This window comes from Pinus tabuliformis, chromosome J, assembly GCF_031772625.1.
Source record: "Pinus tabuliformis cultivar Carrire ecotype Pingquan chromosome J, CPIR1, whole genome shotgun sequence".
In the NCBI taxonomy this organism is placed as follows: domain Eukaryota; kingdom Viridiplantae; phylum Streptophyta; class Pinopsida; order Pinales; family Pinaceae; genus Pinus; species Pinus tabuliformis.
In genome coordinates this window covers 641,951,633-641,970,666 of record NC_142295.1, presented here as the reverse complement: position 1 = coordinate 641,970,666, position 19,034 = coordinate 641,951,633, and the positions used below count along the sequence as shown (strand labels likewise).

Below are 19,034 nucleotides of genomic sequence, written 5' to 3'. Positions count from 1 at the left end.
AAATTTGGAAGAGGCCTCCTCCCATTCTCTATCACTAACATCGATCTTGTGCTAAGTCTTAGCACGAATGTGTGTCTGTCTCAGTCCTTTGAGACACCCACGAATTTCGCTGTCAATCCCCTGATTAGTGTGGTCTCCCTCTCTCCCTCGGAGGGTTGACCTCCACCAATCCTACTGGCTGCTAGTACTGTCCTTCGTACCTGCCACTAGATGCTACCATCTCTGCCAACCACCGTTGGCCCATACCTGTCGCGGCAGATCCCTTGCCCAATGAATTTGGCTAACCATTGCATCTCGTAGCTCCTTGATCATGCCCGACATGGCACCCTGCCCACGGGACGATGCCCTGTAGCCGTCCTCGACTGCTGTGATTGTTGGCTTGACTGTTTACCAACTCCTGCACGGTGCCGACTTCAACACCTTGTGATTTCTTGACCCACGGTCCTCTGCATGCTACCCAAGCCTGCTGCCCGAGCCTGCTACTCGCTGCCCAAACTTGTTGTCCCCTACCCACTGATCGACCATAGCTCCTGTGCTCTCAGCTTCTATCACAACACTATTAAAACCCCGCTCAGTTGTTCTCGGCCCGAGCAACTTGATCAGCACTCCTGTACATGAGATAGTTTATGGTAACGTTTAGCTGCTCAGTGTCCTCCCTGACTGGATCTCCCTTTCTGTACTCTGCATTGGCGGCTACCCAAGCCTGCTGCCCAAGCCTGCTACTCGCTGCCCAAACTTGTTGTCCCCTACCCACTGATCGACCATAGCCCCTGTGCTCTCAGCTTCTATCACAACACTATTAAAACCTTGCTCAGTTGTTCTCGGCCCGAGAAACTTGACCGACACTCCTGTACATGAGATAGTTTATGGTAACGTTTAGCTGCTCAGTGTCCTCCCTGACTGGATCTACCTTTCTGTACTCTGCATTGGTGGCTACACTTGTGTGGGAGCCGTGGATCTTGGAGTCTATACTCCATCAACACACCACTAGATTCCGTAGCTCGATTCCTTGGCCGCTATGCCCGTCGTGCTTTGCAGCAGTCCGCTGCGTCTCCACCAAGCCAACACTTCCTGCGTTTTTTGCCGGGTTGTCGGCCTTTTGTCTTAGTCGATATTGACCTTGACAGCCTGTGTCCAGCTACATGCGACTGTCGATCACTAACTCGGCTAACACTCCTCCCCACGATCCACCTCTGCACACATGGCATCGTAGTTGTCTGTCTGCCGGATTCAGACTCTTGACGGCTGGAGGATCTTGACATCGTTCTCTGATATAGGGTGTCGAAGCTGTAATTTTGTCGTTAGCTAGTCGGTTGGCTTTGTGTTTATACTAGCCACGGAGTCTGCTCTGCTCGACCATTCTACCGTTGCCATATCACAATCTTCCTACATGCTCTTGTGGCCCGTTGACTGTGGCGGCTTAGTCAGGTCGTTTGTTATCTGTCCCATGTTTTCCCATTCTTGACACACAACTGTCTCGACTTCCAGATCTGCCGACAACATTCTTGACCTCCCTTCGTTGCGCGTTTCCATTGCTGCAGCTGGTTGGCCAACTGCCTTGGCAGCAGTTGGGCTGTCGACCACCACGCGCTACACTTTTTTTTCATTTTTTTTTTCTTTTAAAAAAAAGGCGGGCACTTTTTGCTCTTTTTTACTTGAATCTTTTTGTTTTGTTTTGTTTTTGTTTTTGTTTTTAAATCGGCACAAAACAAATGCCTGTAAAAACAACTTCTCTTCAAACTCTAATGCAAACCTCCTGCTTGATCTGTGCTCTTCACTGACTGGTCAATCTGGTGTTGGTCTTTATGCTGATCTCTGCTCTGATACCATGTTAAATTTTCCATGAAAACTTTGCAACTACTTAGATGAATACTGAAAACTGAAATCTAGTTTACTTTCACCAAGATACAAAGTCTCTTAACAATTCATAAGCAGCATAATTAAAACACAGAGATAAAAACACATCACACAAATCGACACGCTTATTTTTCTCAGGAAACCCAACTGGGAAAACCTTCTCCTTGACATGGTTTTATTGATTTTGAGCAATTGAATCAAATACAAAGCAATCTGTCTCTATGAGAACATACTTGTTCTCTCGCTGATCTAGCTTGGATTTGCCCTGCCTGTTAGGATATTCCGACACATAGGAAATAGTTAAGTTCAACTTGGTCTAGTATAGAGTTAGGTAAAGTGTGTTTCTTTACCGTTGTACATTTTGTAACTTACAATTCGACATCACGATATGTAGTGATCCGACGGTTCACTCTCACCTCGGTATTACCGACACTTGATCCGTGGCTTGACACCCGATTGGTCCATGAGTTCTATTTAAAGCGCATGGAGGGTCATTGTTCGGGTAATCCGTGCATGAGAGAAGCTTATGTAAATTTTCATTCTTTGATTAATAAATTGCCTGTAGTACCCACGTTGGGACAGGCCGTGGACTGTTTCCCTCTTTGAGGGTTTTAACCACGTCAAAAATACTGGTGTATTGATCTGTGATCTGGTTGTGAGCGGTGTCCTTTTGATATTCTTTCTGAGAAACTTACCCTGTAAATTCCTACATGGTATCAGAGCTATTTGAGGGCCGCGTCCGTTGGTGATCCAAATCTGAAGCCGGTAGAACTGCATGCGGCTGTCGTTTCCTAGATCTGCTATTTCTGACTGCTTTCGGGCCGAGAGGACTGCTCTGTTGCGTTCGGAGCATCTGTTCCAGTGAGGAACCCCTTTCGTTTCACGCGAAAAGGTTTCTGGTAGCCCTAGCTGCGTCATTTTTCAGATCGGGAGGTATACAGTGTTTTTTGCAGTTTACTGTTATTTTCTCTCTGCTTATTTCGGTTTCGGTTTATTTAGCCTTTTTTTTAACCGGATCTATACCTTTCATTTCTGCGTATGCTCTTTGCCCTGCGACTCTGTGCGATCTGGGCAAATCAGAAACAGAAAGGAAGGATTTTTCTCATGCGTATGCTCTTTTCCCTGCACCTTAGTGTGATCTCGGAAAATCAGAAACATTGAGAAAAATATTTAGTTTTTCGGCTAAAGCTAACTTTGAGATTTTTTTTTAAAATTTCTAGTTTTTTGGCTAAAGCTAACTTCGAGCCGCAAGGTTCGTTTTTCTTTGCATATTCGTGTTGGGTTTTGTGTTTTGTGTTTTGTAGGGAAAAAGAGCTTTCTCAAGGCAAGCACGCAAACCAAGGCCCCCCCCTCTCTCTCTCTCTCTCAAATTTTTTGTATAGATCAATTGGTTCAAAGCTATTTTAAGAGAGTAGAGGTCTTGGGTTCAAGTCTCCATTTTGTGGGGGCGGATTTTTTCATTCCCGCACATTCGCGCACTTTGCCGGCAACGTCAACAATTTTTTTTCAAAAAGCCATAACTTCTTCATCCGGAAGCCTTTTTCAGAGCCGTTTTTTTTAAAACCGCCTATTTTTTCGAGATCTATCCATTGGAACACTTACTTTCAGCATCTTCAGCTTCAGTTTTAAAAAAAAATGGAAAGTCCATGCCAAGTCATTCTTGACAGCACTAACTACTTCCAATGGGTAGCCTACATGGAAGATTTACTTAGAAGTAAAGGTCTCTTCAGAATAGCCACAGACCAAGAGAAGAAACCAAAAGATGAAGACAAGGCTGCAAAATGGGAAAATAGACAAGATCAAGCACGTGGTTTGATAGGGATGTCTATTTCTCCTGATCTTAGATTCCACATTGCAGAACTTGAGACTCCTCATGAAGCATTAGAAAAACTTGCTAAAGTTTTTGGGATTAAAAATGAAATTAGAGCCCATCAACTTGAAAATGAGTTGCTTACTTTGGATCCTAATAATTTTTCTTGCATTGAAGATTTCTTGTCCAAATTCAAGACCCTTAGATATCTCTTGGAAGGTGTTAAAGTTAAGAAAGAAGATGGTAACCTTATTTATTCCATCCTTACTAAGTTGGGACCAGCCTACTCTGTATTTGTTTCCACTTTCCATTCTACAAGGGAAGCTTTCATTTGTCAAGGAAAAGACTACAAGGCCCCTTCCTTTGACTCCTTTTGTGATTCCTTAATAAGAGAACAAGAAAAACTCTTACACCTTGGTCTTCTTAATCTTGGAAACTCTTCCACGAAAGCGTTAGCCGCCCAGCAGCAACCAAATTCAAAGAATCCTAAGAAGTCATATCCTCAAAAGAATGGTCCTAAACCAACTCAGCCTCAAAATGAAAGATCATTTCAGCAAAATGATAAGACCAATAAAAACAAATGGAAGAAGACTGATAGACATTGTAACTTTTGTAATCGAGATGGCCACTTAGAATCTAAATGCTTTAAGAAGATGGAAGCCTTGGAAGCCGCAATGAAGAAACATAACATCCATGTGGAGCCTACTTCAACTTCAACTTCCGGAATGGCACTTTCTGCATGTCGTTGTCAATCATCTCAGTCTGGTTATGCATTAAATGTATCTTCTTCTTCTTCTCATTCTCATGAGTGGCTCATTGATTCTGGAGCCTCTTATCACATGGCCAAAAACCAAGCCATGTTTTTTTCTTTAAATGATTGTAACACCAAAAATATATATGTTGGTGATGATAGATCTCTTAATGTTGTAGGGACTGGAACTGTTCATCTAGACAATGGTCAGTTTAATGATGTATTATGTGTTCCAACCTTATCCTGCAACCTTCTATCTGTATATCAGATAACTCATTCAGGTGAAGGTAAAATTGTTGAATTTTCACCTCATGATGTTGTAATCAAGGATCTAAAAGATCCTAAACAGATTCTAGCTACTGGTCTTGCTGATGATTCCACAAGGTTGTATAAGTTTCACAACTTTGGGTCATCAAATCTTCCCTCAGTATTTGTTGCTCATAATGATGAAGTGAGCAAACTTTGGCATGAGCGATTTGGTCACTTAAACTATCGCTCCCTTCAGCATCTATGTAAAGAAAATATGGTGACAGGTCTTCCTATGGTATCTTGCAGAGATGGTGTTTGTTCCGGATGTGTACTCGGAAAACATCATCGGGACAGTTTTGACAAACGTGCCTCTTGGCACGCCTCAGCCCCTTTACAGCTTGTGCACAGTGATTTATGTGGTCCTCTTCCTGTTGCTTCATTCTCTGGCTGCAAGTACTTCTTAACTTTCATTGATGATTTCTCCAGACGCACTTGGGTATACTTCTTAAAACTCAAGAGCGAAGTATTTAACACATTTTTGGCCTTCAAAGCCTTTGTTGAAAAACAATCTGGACATCAAATTCTTAAGCTAAGAACTGATAATGGTGGAGAATATGTTAAAAACACATTCATCAACTTTTGCACCGAAAATGGAATTCAAATGCAACATACTGTTCCATACACTCCACAACAAAATGGTGTAGCTGAAAGGAAAAATCGCACCTTAAAGGAAATGGCTAATTGTATGCTGCAATCTAAAGGACTCAGTCTTAGTTTTTGGGCCGAAGCAATTAATTGTGCAAATTATATAATCAATCGCACTCCTACTAAGGTTCTAGAGAATATCACTCCAGAAGAAGCTTGGAGTTCCATTAAACCAGATGTAAGTCACTTTCGTGTGTTTGGAAGTGAAGCATGGGCCCATATTCCAGATGAAAAGCATAAAGCTTTAGAACCTAAGAGTGAGAAATGTACTTTTGTTGGATATTCTGAAGATGTAAAAGGTTATAGACTTATTCCATTTAAGTCCAAAAATGTTATCATTAGAAGAGATGTAAAATTTGATGAAAATAAATCGGCCTGCGAGCCTAGTCCGGCGGATGTGCCACCTCTTCCTATCTCTTCTACTTTTGAAAACATTTCTTCTTCAGATGATGAAAGCGAGGATGATAATCCTCCCCCACCTTCTCAGGATCCTCAACTTCCAAGATGGGTCCGTGCTACTCGGGATGCAGCAGGTGATCTTGCCGGTGATCCTACAGATCAGCGACGTACACGTTCTCAGTTTGAAAGAGCCTCTTCTTTACTGGCTCAAGCTCCAGTAAATCATGATCCTGACACTTTTGCAGAAGCTTCAGGCCATCCACATTGGGAAGCAGCTATGAATGAAGAATATCATTCATTGATGACAAATGATACATGGGATCTTGTTCCTCTACCAAAGGGACGCAAACTTGTTAGATGTAAATGGGTTTACAGAACCAAGTATGGACCAGATGGGAAAGTTGATAAAAATAAAGCTCGTCTCGTTGCTAAGGGCTTTTCACAGGTTGAAGGCATTGACTACACTGAAACCTTCTCCCCTGTTGCCAAAATGAACTCTATCCGCCTTGTTCTTTCCCTTGCTGCCTCTTTAAAATGGGAAGTCCATCAGATGGATGTTAAATCTGCCTTCTTGCATGGGGACTTGCAGGAAGAAATCTATATGGAACAACCCATTGGCTTCATACAAACAGACTCCAGCCTTGTTTGTCGACTTAAGAAATCCCCTTATGGCCTCAAGCAAGCTCCTCGGGCTTGGTATGCCAAAATGGATAGCTTTCTTTTAGAATCTGGCTTTTCTAGGTGTCATTCTGACAATACTGTCTACACCAAGAAAGTGGGCAACTCTCTTATCATCCTTGTTCTTTATGTTGATGATCTTATTCTTACTGGTAGTGATCCCAACCTTATAAACCATGTGAAGTCCAGCCTTAAAAAGAAATTTGAAATGACAGACTTAGGACACTTACACTATTTTCTCGGTCTTCAAGTCTTGCAATCCAAGGAGGGTATTTTCCTTTCCCAGTCCAAGTATGCTTGTGATATTCTTCGTCATTTTCACATGGAAGACTGTAAGCCAGCCCCTTCTCCCTTTCAGTCTGGAGTCAAACTTTCAGTCTCTTGTACTTCTCCTGAAGTTGATGCTACCTTATACCGTCAACTTGTAGGAAAACTCTTGTATTTAACCCATACTCGTCCTGATCTTTCCTTTGCTGTTGGCCTTGTTGCTCGTTTTATGCAAAACCCCCGTGAAAGTCATTGGAAAGCAGCTAAAAGAATACTTCGTTATGTTCGAGGTACAGTACAGTTTGGGATTCATTACAGTGCCAAAGCAGCTCCTCTGTTAGTTGGTTTCACTGATTCTGATTGGGCTGGTGACCCTGATGATCGGAAGTCTACTGCCGGTTATGTCTTCACTCTTGGTTCAGGACCTATTACATGGGCTTGTAAGAAACAGGCTGCCATTTCTCTTTCGTCAGCAGAAGCAGAGTATCGTGGTGCCGTGGAAGCTAGTAAGGAAGCCTTGTGGCTTCGTCAGATCCTATCAGAATTTGGCTTTGAGCAGCAGCATCCAACCACACTTTGGTGTGATAATCAAAGTGCCATTCAGCTATGCAAAGATCCAGTCCAGCATCAGCGCAGCAAACACATTGAACTACACATGCACTTCATCAGAAAGCTCATTCATGACCATGTTCTTGAAGTGCAATATTGTCCAACAGATGATCAGGTTGCAGACATCTTCACAAAGGCTCTCACAGAGGCGAAGTTCACTAAACTTCGATATATGCTTGGAGTTCAGGAAGTTGTCACTAAGGGGGGATAGGCTCTAGTGCCTCCTTCCTTCTCCTATTGTGTCATATTTGTAATTCCTTCAATCCTATCCCAAGTTGTTCTTAAGGGGGGATGTTAGGATATTCCGACACATAGGAAATAGTTAAGTTCAACTTGGTCTAGTATAGAGTTAGGTATAGAGTTAGGTAAAGTGTGTTTCTTTACCGTTGTACATTTTGTAACTTACAATCCGACGGTCACGATATGTAGTGATCCGACGGTTCACTCTCACCTCGGTATTACCGACACTTGATCCGTGGCTTGACACCCGATTGGTCCATGAGTTCTATTTAAAGCGCATGGAGGGTCATTGTTTGGGTAATCCGTGCATGAGAGAAGCTTATGTAAATTTTCATTCTTTGATTAATAAATTGCCTGTAGTACCCACGTTGGGACAGGCCGTGGACTGTTTCCCTCTTTGAGGGTTTTAACCACGTCAAAAATACTGGTGTATTGATCTGTGATCTGGTTGTGAGCGGTGTCCTTTTGGTATTCTTTCTGAGGAACTTACCCTGTAAATTCCTACACTGCCAACCCTTGATCCCAACTCCTATCCTAGCACACTTGTGATCTCCTACTACTTAGGACACAATCTCTCTGCGCTTTCCACAAACAAGGCTCTCTCACACCTTGTGAGCTCTGTCTTGTCACAAACCTTTGTGCACAAAACTTGTGATTCCTCGTGCCTTCATCCTGCTCTTTATAGATTCGATCCATGCTAAATTAGGCTAGTTAAAATTTAGAACTCGAGCTCTGATAGCAAGTTAATTGAGAGTGTTACTCGCTCTCCTTCCAATCATCACTAGAGTTGTTAACTCGTGCTCTCTCCAATCAACACTAGAGATCTAACTCGCTCTTCCTTAAGTCAAGATTGAAGACTAACTCGCTCTAACTGAATTGGTAACTGCCACCTAGTTTTGTAGTCAAACTGATGAAGACTCCACTTAATTGAAGCTCCAACTCTACGCATGCTAATTTGGTGATTATTCCAATAAATTGGAAATAACTCATCCTAATTGAAGTTTAACTCATGAGGACAACTTGAGGTCTTCATTGGCTAAGGCACAAGCCAAAAGACCTTTACTCGCTACATTTTCAACACTTTGCACTAGGTTGTAGGCATGCTAGATTTTGTGATAACAAGACCCATAACTCTTATTCACTTCGGTTCAGAGGGCTTACGTCAACCTAAACCTAGGCCTTGAAAAGTGAAACCTCAATGTCCTTCCCTTTGAAGTAAAAGTGTAAATTTGAAAGAGACTTCTTCAAGCAATTGAAGATCATCACCTTGGTTTTCCCAAGGTTGATTGTCAATCCTTGAAGGCTGCAAAACAACATGAGACCATCCAATTGTCTTTTTAGACACTCAAGTGTGGAGGCCAAGATGACCATATCATTGGTTACATAAACAAACCTGTGGGTTAACATGCACCTAACTCGATGCTGCTACCAACCATATTCCTAGGAAACATCACAAGTGAATATTGTGAAATCTGTAGGTCCTATGGCCACCACCCACCTCTTTCCTGGATGCTTAAAAATTTAATTTTCCCCATGTACTATTCTTTATGATATTTGTAGGACGAATACCCACACCACATAAAACTATTTCCCTATAGGCATTGGTGGAATGATTTGTGATGAGATCATTTGAGTGGAGGAGGCGAATTCTAGATTGGTCGAGAGGGGGCGTTGAGGAGGATATGGTGGAAGTTTTAGAGGTGGGTATACAGGAGCATATAGAGATGGTTGAAATGGTTGTGTTGCACATTTGATGCTACAATTATGATGAGGTGGCACACATCCCTTGAGATTGTCCATATCTGAGGATGTTGAGATGTGGTATTTGTAGGACCATGGGCCATTGCTCAAGGATAGTCTCAACCTAATAAGCAAGTGGGAGACTAAAGTAAGACAAAGAAATGCAAACCTAGTGAATTTATAGCTCTTCCATATAGTTGAGCTGAGGATCCTTGGATTAATGTGGTGATTAGGAGGGGCTTGCATAAGAACCGATGATTTCAAGTAAGAGCCTCCCCATATAAGGAAATAAGCTCTTGCAAACCTTGGGTTCAATGTAATAAAGTATATCTATTTTAAGGAAGCTTTGAAAGCATTACATGAAGTAGTCGCTAAGGCAGCTCATGATGCAAGAAACACTACAATAGCTTGAAATTTCTGAATGGAGGCTTTTGTGAGTAGAGTTAATTTGTAATACATCTTTCGAATCCATCATTTTTGAGCATTTATGGAAAGAGTGCAACCAAGGAACATAATAAGTACTTAAAAGAGGGACTGTCTCGACCAAACTGATTCATAAATTCTTTCAAATCTTCATTAGGCTCTTGGATGATGGAGAATAAATGGGCAAGTCTAGATAGGCCTTTGGCATGTTGATCGAAGGGGGAAAAGAAGGACATATTTATGTGCCTTTATATAAGAGAAAAGTTTGACAAATTAGTCTAGATGGATGTTTAGATCCATGGATGTGACGTGGGGGATATCATGTTGGATTTGGGATTCGAGATGAAAATCCTCTTGAAGATATCATGGGAAATGATGGGAAAACCATGTCTAGTATATTTTCCCATTCAATTTTGGTTGGCGAATTAATATAGGATAGATCCTATTTATTGCATGGAGGATGTTCAGGTCAACTTGGGGATTATAAGGACAATGGCATAATTTTAAGTCATCGAAATAGACAACTTTCAAAATCATCAAAATTGTTGATGAAAGGGGTATTACCATGCCTTGTTGGGATTTGAATGGGCCAATGACAACGAGGAAACAATCAATTTGAAGAGGGGGGAATGCCATTTGAAGTAGAGGGAACAAGGGTAATGGAGTGTGTTACCACACAAACTAGCACCTTTCGCTTGAAGTACCAAAACTAGGGTACTATCCTTGTGGATTTTAGGAGTTTGTCTATTGTTACCTCATCAACTCTCTTGTCACTTCAGATTTAGGAAAGGTTCCCAATCGGAGCTGGGGGGGGTTACTTATTGGTTACTAGGCTCACTTTGTGTAGTAATGAGTGGGATTATAAAGAACCTAGCAACAATGAAATGAATGATAAAAGGAGAAAGGTAAATGGACCTAGTGTGATGGGTAGAAGAGAATCTCTAAATAGAAATGATTTCTTGAGCAAGTGATCTCTTTGAATCTTGTGGATTTATTTGTTGAGTATACAAAGTTCAAATGTAACTATCTAGTGGTGAGGATACACGTCTTTGTATTATGCTTGGATAAATCCTATCCTAGGAAGAGTACTAGTGGAAAACCTTTCCTTGAAGTTGTCTTGAAGCTTGTAAAAGTCATAGGAGGATCCTTTAGGGTTAGTAGTGGACAACCCTAGTCAACACCCTATAAGAGGATCTTCGAAGGTTAGTAGTGGGCATCCTTAGTCATCACCCTATGTCCATTCTCTCCCTTCTCAAGGGAGCCCTGGTGACCCCATATGCCCAATGAAAAGGAAGACACTAGTTTCATATTCTAAAACTCTTTCAAAACCATTTTGCTAGGTTTACTCTCCATATCATCTTGATCCTCATCGCCTTAAACCCCATCAATCTTAACCTAGGGAAGCCCCCTTGAGCCAGAGGAGAACTTGTTTGAAGTGAGAGGAGGGTTGGTGAGGTGACAATTGCCGCCTTTTGAGTTTCACTCAGATCACACTTGAGCTTCAGATTTTATCATAAGATTATGAGTTTGTGTGATAACAGGTCCATGGATGAGTGAATTTAAATAGATGCTTTATAGTATTCAAAACTGGAGCCGGTGACTGGACTGGTCCACCTATCAAACCGGGTTTCGAACCAGAACTGGTAAAACCAGGACTGGTTAGATCTCAATGAATCGGTCTTTAAAAAAATAAATGACATAATTAATTATTAATTGAAAAACTATTTTTAAGATTTAAAACCATGATTCCAAACCAATAGAGCTAAGTTGCAGGAAACGTGGCCCTAGGGGTCGTTTCCCCAGGGGAAACGAAATGAAACGCGTTTCCCCGTACCGTACGGCCTGGAAACGCATTTTCGGCCGTACGGCCACGTTTCCCGAAACGGAAACGTGGCCGTACGGCCGGAAACGCGTTTCCAGGCCGTACGAGCCACGTTTCCCCAAAAAAACAGTTGTTTTTTAATTTATTTTTTTTTAATTTGTTTTTAAATTTTTTTAGGGTTTCCAGGATGTTCTAGAAACCTATTCTAAAGTTATAAAAGAGCAGTTTGTCTCATTCTCTCATCACACTATTCAGCAAGTCGTTTCTCTTGGAGACTGGCAGTTGTTTCAGCTAGGGTGAAAAAAGCACTTATGATAATGTTTCCTTCTCATCTACATAGGGAGGTAAAGGAGGAATTTGCCAGTTTTGCTGCAGGAATAGATGATTATGCAGATATATCAGCTTTGGAGGAGAGAAGCACCATGAATCCAGTTAGGTGGTGGATTTGTCATGGAGCAAATGGTGTACATTTGCAAAGCCTTGCCATTCGTATTCTTTCACAAGTGGCAAGCTCTTCATCAGCAAAAAGGAATTGGAGCACTTATGGTTTTATTCATTCTGTGAAGCGCAATAGGTTGGGCTCACAGAAAGCAGAGGATCTTGTTTATGTGCACTCCAACCTTCGCCTTGCATCTCGTAGGGGTCTAGAATACAACAGTGGTCCTTCTAAAGAATGGGTTGTGGATGCAGAAAATCCTGATTTGGATCTCTCTATTGCTGCCCTGAATATTGAGGACGATTTTGGAAGTGGAATTGGTGCATCATCTTCTTCAGCACCACCATCCACTGTTGAGCATTCTGCTGCTTCTATTTTTGATGAGGATTGTTATGATGAGGATTAGTCTTTTGTGACTTGTCTCTATAGTTCTTACGGCCTTATAGTCTTTATTGTACTTGCAGCCTCATATACTAATATAAATAAAGGCTGATTTTGGATTTTCCAGTTCCTATATTTTTATTTTCATTATGTGATTATTCATGACTCATGAGTAAATGTGATGTAAATTTAATCTTAATGTTTAAATGTAATAAATTATAATCATATAATGTAAATGTATCATTAATTCTTTATGATTGCACATACATATATTAATAATTTTTAAATATTTCTAATATATATATATTCGCGTTTCCCCGTTTCCAAAATTTGGGGAGGTCGCGTTTCGTATCGCTTCCCGTTTCGGAAACTCGTTTCCGTTTCCCCGTTTCGTGCAACTTAGCAATAGAGACAAAATATGCAAAGTTTGCTCCTCTATATACCATGTAAAGGTGAATATATCAAAATGGCACTGAGTGCAATACATATCAACAACAAAATACATAGTCAATGAGGCTCTAAATGGCCTTTAGAGTCCAAAAACAATGCTACAAGCTATGGGGCCACTGGCCTACTATAATTCTACATGTCAATGATTAACATGATCAGTGCCCATCATGATCAAACGCAGTTGGTTGAGTCTCAAACTTTTCAACTGGACGAGTCACAAACTTCTCAGCTGCTTGAGTCTCAAACTTATGAAGGTATTCTTTCCTAATATGCCCTATTACTTCATTTGGTGCTCTACATGGATTTACATAGCCTCTTATCCTAGCCAAGTGTTGTACCAGCCTCTAAATACCCCCTCCTTCAATAGATTTTTGGCAATATTTGTAGATCATTTTGCCATCATTCATATCACAATGAGCCCATGCAATATCCTTGGCTTTGGGAGGCATGGTGGCTACTACTCAGCCCAAACTCTTTGTTGTTCCACTACTCCAGCAAAAACTCAACACTCTCCAAGCTCACAAAAACTCCAAATGAGATGTGTGAGGCAAATGAGAGGAGATACATCCCTTTTAAGGCTTGGAGGGGCTATTTTTAGAGGGGAAAAGTCCCTAGTTTCCCTCAAAACCGCTCCAAAACAACCAAAAACCATTTGCACGGGGTTTGTGGCCGATTTGGCAATAAACTAACCGGTTTATGGAAAAACCGGCCAGTTCCATCATAAACCAGTCGGTTTATGGCTGGTTGTTAATGGAAACCCTAGCCCATGCGAATGAAAAAACCGATTTTTCTACCAGTTAGGTTCCTCCAGGTAGTGAATCGACCGGGGTTTACGGTTTGAATCAACTGGTTTTGAATACTACGGTTTAGAAGAGTTGATCCCTTTTTGTGATATACCATGACCTATACAATGACCTTGCCATTGCTTTACCTTTTGAACCATGATTTAATATTTGCTTAGGCTAGTATGGGATTATAAAGTAGGTGATCCCTTTCTTATGATAGTATAGCCTTTCATATTGCTTCACTTGTTTTATAATGTTTTAGAGGGTCTAAAGCGGTTGACCTTTTAAAGTAATTTTTCCAGCACAGTGAGCCAAAGTCATAATGATAAGATCAAGTGATAGGCTAACAACGAACAACTTCATTAATACCATAGCACCAAAGACAATCTCACACCTCTCACCATGGCATCAATTGCAACCACCAACTCCTAGCCCCAAAGCTCCATCAACCAAAATATGCCATCATTTAACCACTGATCCAACATGTAGCATCCTATGCCTCACCATGATGAAGAGAAGAACATCCACAATCATCAAGATGCCCAACCAAAAGTGAACCATCTCCCAGCAAAAAGGAGGTGTGTATCCCCATATGTCACCCTTGAAACTATGTGATGTGATGAGAGTCATAATTTACAACTCATGCCAGTATTAGGGGTAACAACCCCAAAACCATTATGCCTATGGTCCAAAATGCATGCTAACACCAGGAATATGTGGATTAAATAGAAATTTGACTTATTTTAATCTACCTGCCGTCATTGAAAATGCTATTCATTGCTCACAAGAAGACTACTGAGACAAATTTGTTTGGATAATTCTTCGAATTGAGTATCTGGAAGATCTGGTTACCAGATGAGGATCTTACGTTTAGATTTCTTTTTTGGGTATTGCCAGTTTGGTATTGTTACTAGAGGTCAGCACCTATTTAAAATGCCAAGTTTAACGGATCCTACAGACCAATGGGTGTTAAAGTTATATCTTCCACAATTCTTGTTCTTCAAAGTTACTTTTGGCCAGGTATACATTTCAAAGAGAATTATTGATACGGTGGCCTTAGTTTTGTAGGAATGATGCCAGCTGGTGTACTGGTTAGTGTTTGGTACGTAGTGAGCTTTACCATGATCAGTGTTTCTTTGTCTTATTTTTTACATAGATTTTATTGCACAAGCAATCATGTTCTTTGTTGAAAGTAGCGTCCTTTCTTGGTATTGAGTCTTGGAGGAGCCGTTTGGTTGGATGTAGGAGAGTTGCTTAACATGTTTTTTTTTTTCCGTCTATACATCAAATACTAATCTTTGACAATTCTTCCAATTTAATATTTAATGTTACAATATCTGCTATTTATTTCCTCAATTCATTTGCTTTTGCGGGTTATTGAATCTAATAGAATATGCATAGATGTACAGATACAGTTTCGTCTTAGATACAATCTTAGAGCATTATCAGCATTTGACTGCTCAGATGAAAGGATGTATAATCGACTCCTCACCTCTTGCAAAACCAGATCCTCAGGTGACTGTTAGGACATCTTTCTATCATGATTCCATACAAAGTGCAATTTGATTTGGTTGATTTTTAGTGGTCAAATACTAGGATTAATATGTAAGGGTGGCTTCTGAATTTGCTGCAGATGTGGGCAAAGGGGTTTTCAATAGCAATATTTAAGAAGAGAAGCTCCTTCATTGCAACAGATGGGGCAGTGGGCAAGCCTAATGCTATGGAACCAGTAGTTGTTGCATTATTGCATAAAATTTTCTCTGTTTTTTTTAATCACCCACGTGTTAAAAGGTGTGCCATTCTGAAGAACTTATCATCTAAAAGTCTGATTCTCATTACACTGTCTTATAAGGAATCATGTTCCCAAATTTGGACTTTAAATGTGGTGACTAATAAATTCAATTCTTCTTATCATTGTTAAGAATTTTGTTTGGTGCCTGGTTCTGTGCAGGAGGTTCAATCGTACAATTGAATTAATGTCAAGGAACCAACCTCCATATCCCCAGTTGTACCTTTATAGTTCTGGTGATAGGGTGCTGCCAGTTCAGATTGTGAAGGATTTTGTTGAAGAACAAAAGAGATGTGGGCGACAGGTGGACTCCCATGACTTTGTATGGTCACCCCATGTTGGCCATCTTAGATGCCAGCCTGATCTTTATACTAATCTTTTGACTAGATTTCTCAACAACTGCCTTTGTTCCACATCAACGCATTAGGAAGAGAAGGAGGTCAAGAAACAAGTGCCAATTGGCACTGGTTTTTGTACATTATCTTATGCTCAACTCTAATTTTCTTATTATTAAAATTATTCATTATTTTATTCTACTCTTGAATTAGAACATTTATACTATTTTTAAACCTGGATTTTTATTTATTGTTTGTCCTCTTTTCCCCTGACATACAATTCTATAGGAATTTTTTTGTTGCAATCTTGATTCCTATTGTCTTTTTCTTTATTTTGGTACTTTTCTGATACAGAAGTGAGCAACATTTTGTTCCAAGCAGCTTATCACATTGAGTTTTCTGATTCCTTATCATAGAATCATTTTATATCTGGTTCCATGCTGGTATGACAACCGTACTGTGCCTCTCCTACTCGAGGGAATATATTATCTGGATCCTTTGCTAGATGATGACTGTACAAATTAGTTAACTGTCTACAGTTTTTTAGTAACCCCTTTCATATCAAAACTTCCTTACAATCTGAAGAGTGTTTGTTTCTGTTCACTGTGTAATTTACAGAGTACCATAACTAGATGCTACTAATTACGAGTGAATGCAACAGTAGATTTTGAATTCAGGGGTAGCCAACTGAGCTTTCGTTTCAGGATTACCTGCATGTCTTCTTGACCTATGATCTGTCCCATTAGGAGTCAATCACCGAAGGATGCATCCCTGGATGTTGTAGGTCTGTATCCTGCATTTCAGGGATGTAATTATGATTGGGAAATACCCAACATCTCCAATTTGAATGGGACATGCAAGGATGTCCCCTGCCAAAAGGTAGCATCGTTGGGATGTCCAGTATAAATCAAGGACATCTAGGCAGCCCCTATTGTTGGAGGGTATGGTAGGCATCCCTTATGGTTTGTTATTCTCTAAAAGCATTTTTTGTTTTTTTTTGGTTTTTTGAATTTATTTTGAACTTGCTAATTCAACTTTGAACAATAGCAGAGAGTCATGTAAGTAAAACTTTGTTTTTGGTGCTTATTTTTATGTACGGTATCTTCTCTTTTTTGTGCATTGGATTTAAAAAGACTACATTCAACCAAAAGAAATGGGAGCAATTGTTTGACCTGGAATATTATTTCAAATCAGTTGGGGTTAATTTTAACTTGAAAAAGCCTCTAATGCAATATGCGACTAAAATATCAAGTGAAAATGCCCCTCACGCTTTTCAATCTACTTAGTATATGAGGTCACGTAGGGGTTGAAGGGTCTAGTGAAGTAATGGGGGCTTCTTGTGTTGTAGACACTAAAGGAGGTTTGCTCAAGGTAGCATAGCAAAACTGTACAATATGCAACATTCTGAAGATGTTGACGATGGAGTTGCAAGTTTTTTCTTCTGATCGCTCTCATTTTAATAAGGAGACATATAAAAGGCCTTTGTTACAAGGGATTCACATACACCAAAGGTGAGAAAAGGCTCAGTGCACTATTGCTGGACAAACAAGTGTTGAAGATTAACAGTTAAATGTGGGAGATGAGATAAACGTGGTGACGGTGGAGAGATCTATTGCTATGGATGGATGGAAGGATATTCATCACAAGTGCTCTATTCTAATGAATGGGTGGAAGGATATTTGTGCCACCCACTAATCATCATGATTGCGACATCTCTAGGAAGTCCCTTCTTATTGGCATTTATTTTTGAGAAATTGCAAGTTGGCCAGTCATAGTGTAGGCAATCATGGATGCAACTAATCTTCGTGTCGTAGCTAGGTCACCGGGTTAGAGTTGGTACAAGAATATCTATTGGACTCCATGTTCACATTACAATGGACAGTGAATTGAAGGGCTTCTAGATTAGTAGTTGAATCTTACCATTGGTTATGGTTTTCTAATAATCTCCAATGCTTATGTACCTCCTCCATTATCAAGTACTTAGACATTGATAGATGAAGTTAGTAGCTGTGAATATAATAATATAAGTTAGTGTAAAGTGTAAGGGGTAAATTTTGTGAATATATTTAATTAAATCTTAGAAATCTTAATATGTTATTATCAGGGTATAAATAGTTCAATAGATTTTTTAATTGTGCTTAAATGGGTCTAATTATCTTGGCACTATGGACCATCCTCTTAATTTATTGCCCTTATTATTGGCTTTTATATAGTTAATTGAGTCGAATAAACATATTTTGATGACCTGTAAACTGTTGTGGATATTCCATTGGACAGTTCGTCACAACATATATGATAAAATTATACTTAAATCCCCAAATCTACACTTACAGTTTTATATCTCTTTAGATTTATAGATTTGTAGATCACTGCTAATAGTGTATGCATGCAAATTAAAATTATGCAGAAAATAGATAATGACAAAATAAAAGCTCACAAACACATTTGGCACAAGATATGACCTAGGAAACCCTTTCGGGAGAAAAACCCAGCTAGAAGGTGAGACCGCTCTACTCTTTTTCTCTGAATGGAAATATGACTACTAGTACAAAGAAGTATGGCCTAAGGCCTGTGGGCTACAACAGTTCACAAATCCTTTTTGTGAGCTTTATCTCCTATCCCTCTTGTCTATTTTTGCTTAGCGATGGAACAAATGCACTTGAACGAATGTAACACTTTTTCCTCCTAGTGGCTCGGTTTGACTACCTCAACTCTTAACTAGAGTTACAATATAGAATTTTTGAGAGTCTTCTTTATCATAATCACGTGGCTAGCCCTTTTTCATGTTTAATGGGGGTTGATGTGCAATCCTCTCAAATTATGGTGGTGAAAATAGGAAGGTAAACTTCTGAGTGACATAACTTTTACATACGGACTTTGATTGACATGATTTTTGTGTTGTTGGAAAGGTTGCTGTCTGTAGGATAAAAAAAAAGGTGTGGTGCTAAAGCAACAAAGTTTTACTCCGAAAAGCATCGTTTGGTGCTTCAAAATGCTCTTAGAAGGTTTCATACCCATTTTGCCCAAAACTGGGTCTTGTCGGTAAAAAGGATCATGTGAGTTGATCCTCCACTTTTTCCAATATGAAAGCATCGAGATGGATGAAAAACAATATAATAATCCAATCTGGATCACACCTCCCCATTTTGGGAGGCTTTTGGTCCCCAAAAGCTTCTACTGAATGATGTGATGAAATTTTTTTCCACCTTCTCTCGGGTGTACCATTTAGCTTTGCCCAGAAGTTCTTCTTTCAACCCAATCTGCTGAAGGTCATGCCGCCTTTATCTTGTAGTTTTAAACCTATTTTG

At 40.1% G+C, this 19,034-nt stretch overlaps 1 protein-coding gene across 1 annotated transcript in view; it reads left to right on the top strand.

Moving 5' to 3' along the window:
* Positions 1-15,974, top strand: part of LOC149228560 (uncharacterized) — a 98,239-nt gene extending 82,265 nt beyond the window's left edge. The window contains exons 2-4 of the mRNA XM_089375704.1: positions 15,012-15,117; positions 15,236-15,393; positions 15,554-15,974. Coding sequence (XP_089231830.1) covers positions 15,012-15,117; positions 15,236-15,393; positions 15,554-15,818 — 529 coding nt within the window. The 3' untranslated portion in view covers positions 15,819-15,974. The remainder of the gene's footprint in view (positions 1-15,011; positions 15,118-15,235; positions 15,394-15,553) is intronic.
* Positions 15,975-19,034: the final 3,060 nt, after the last annotated feature.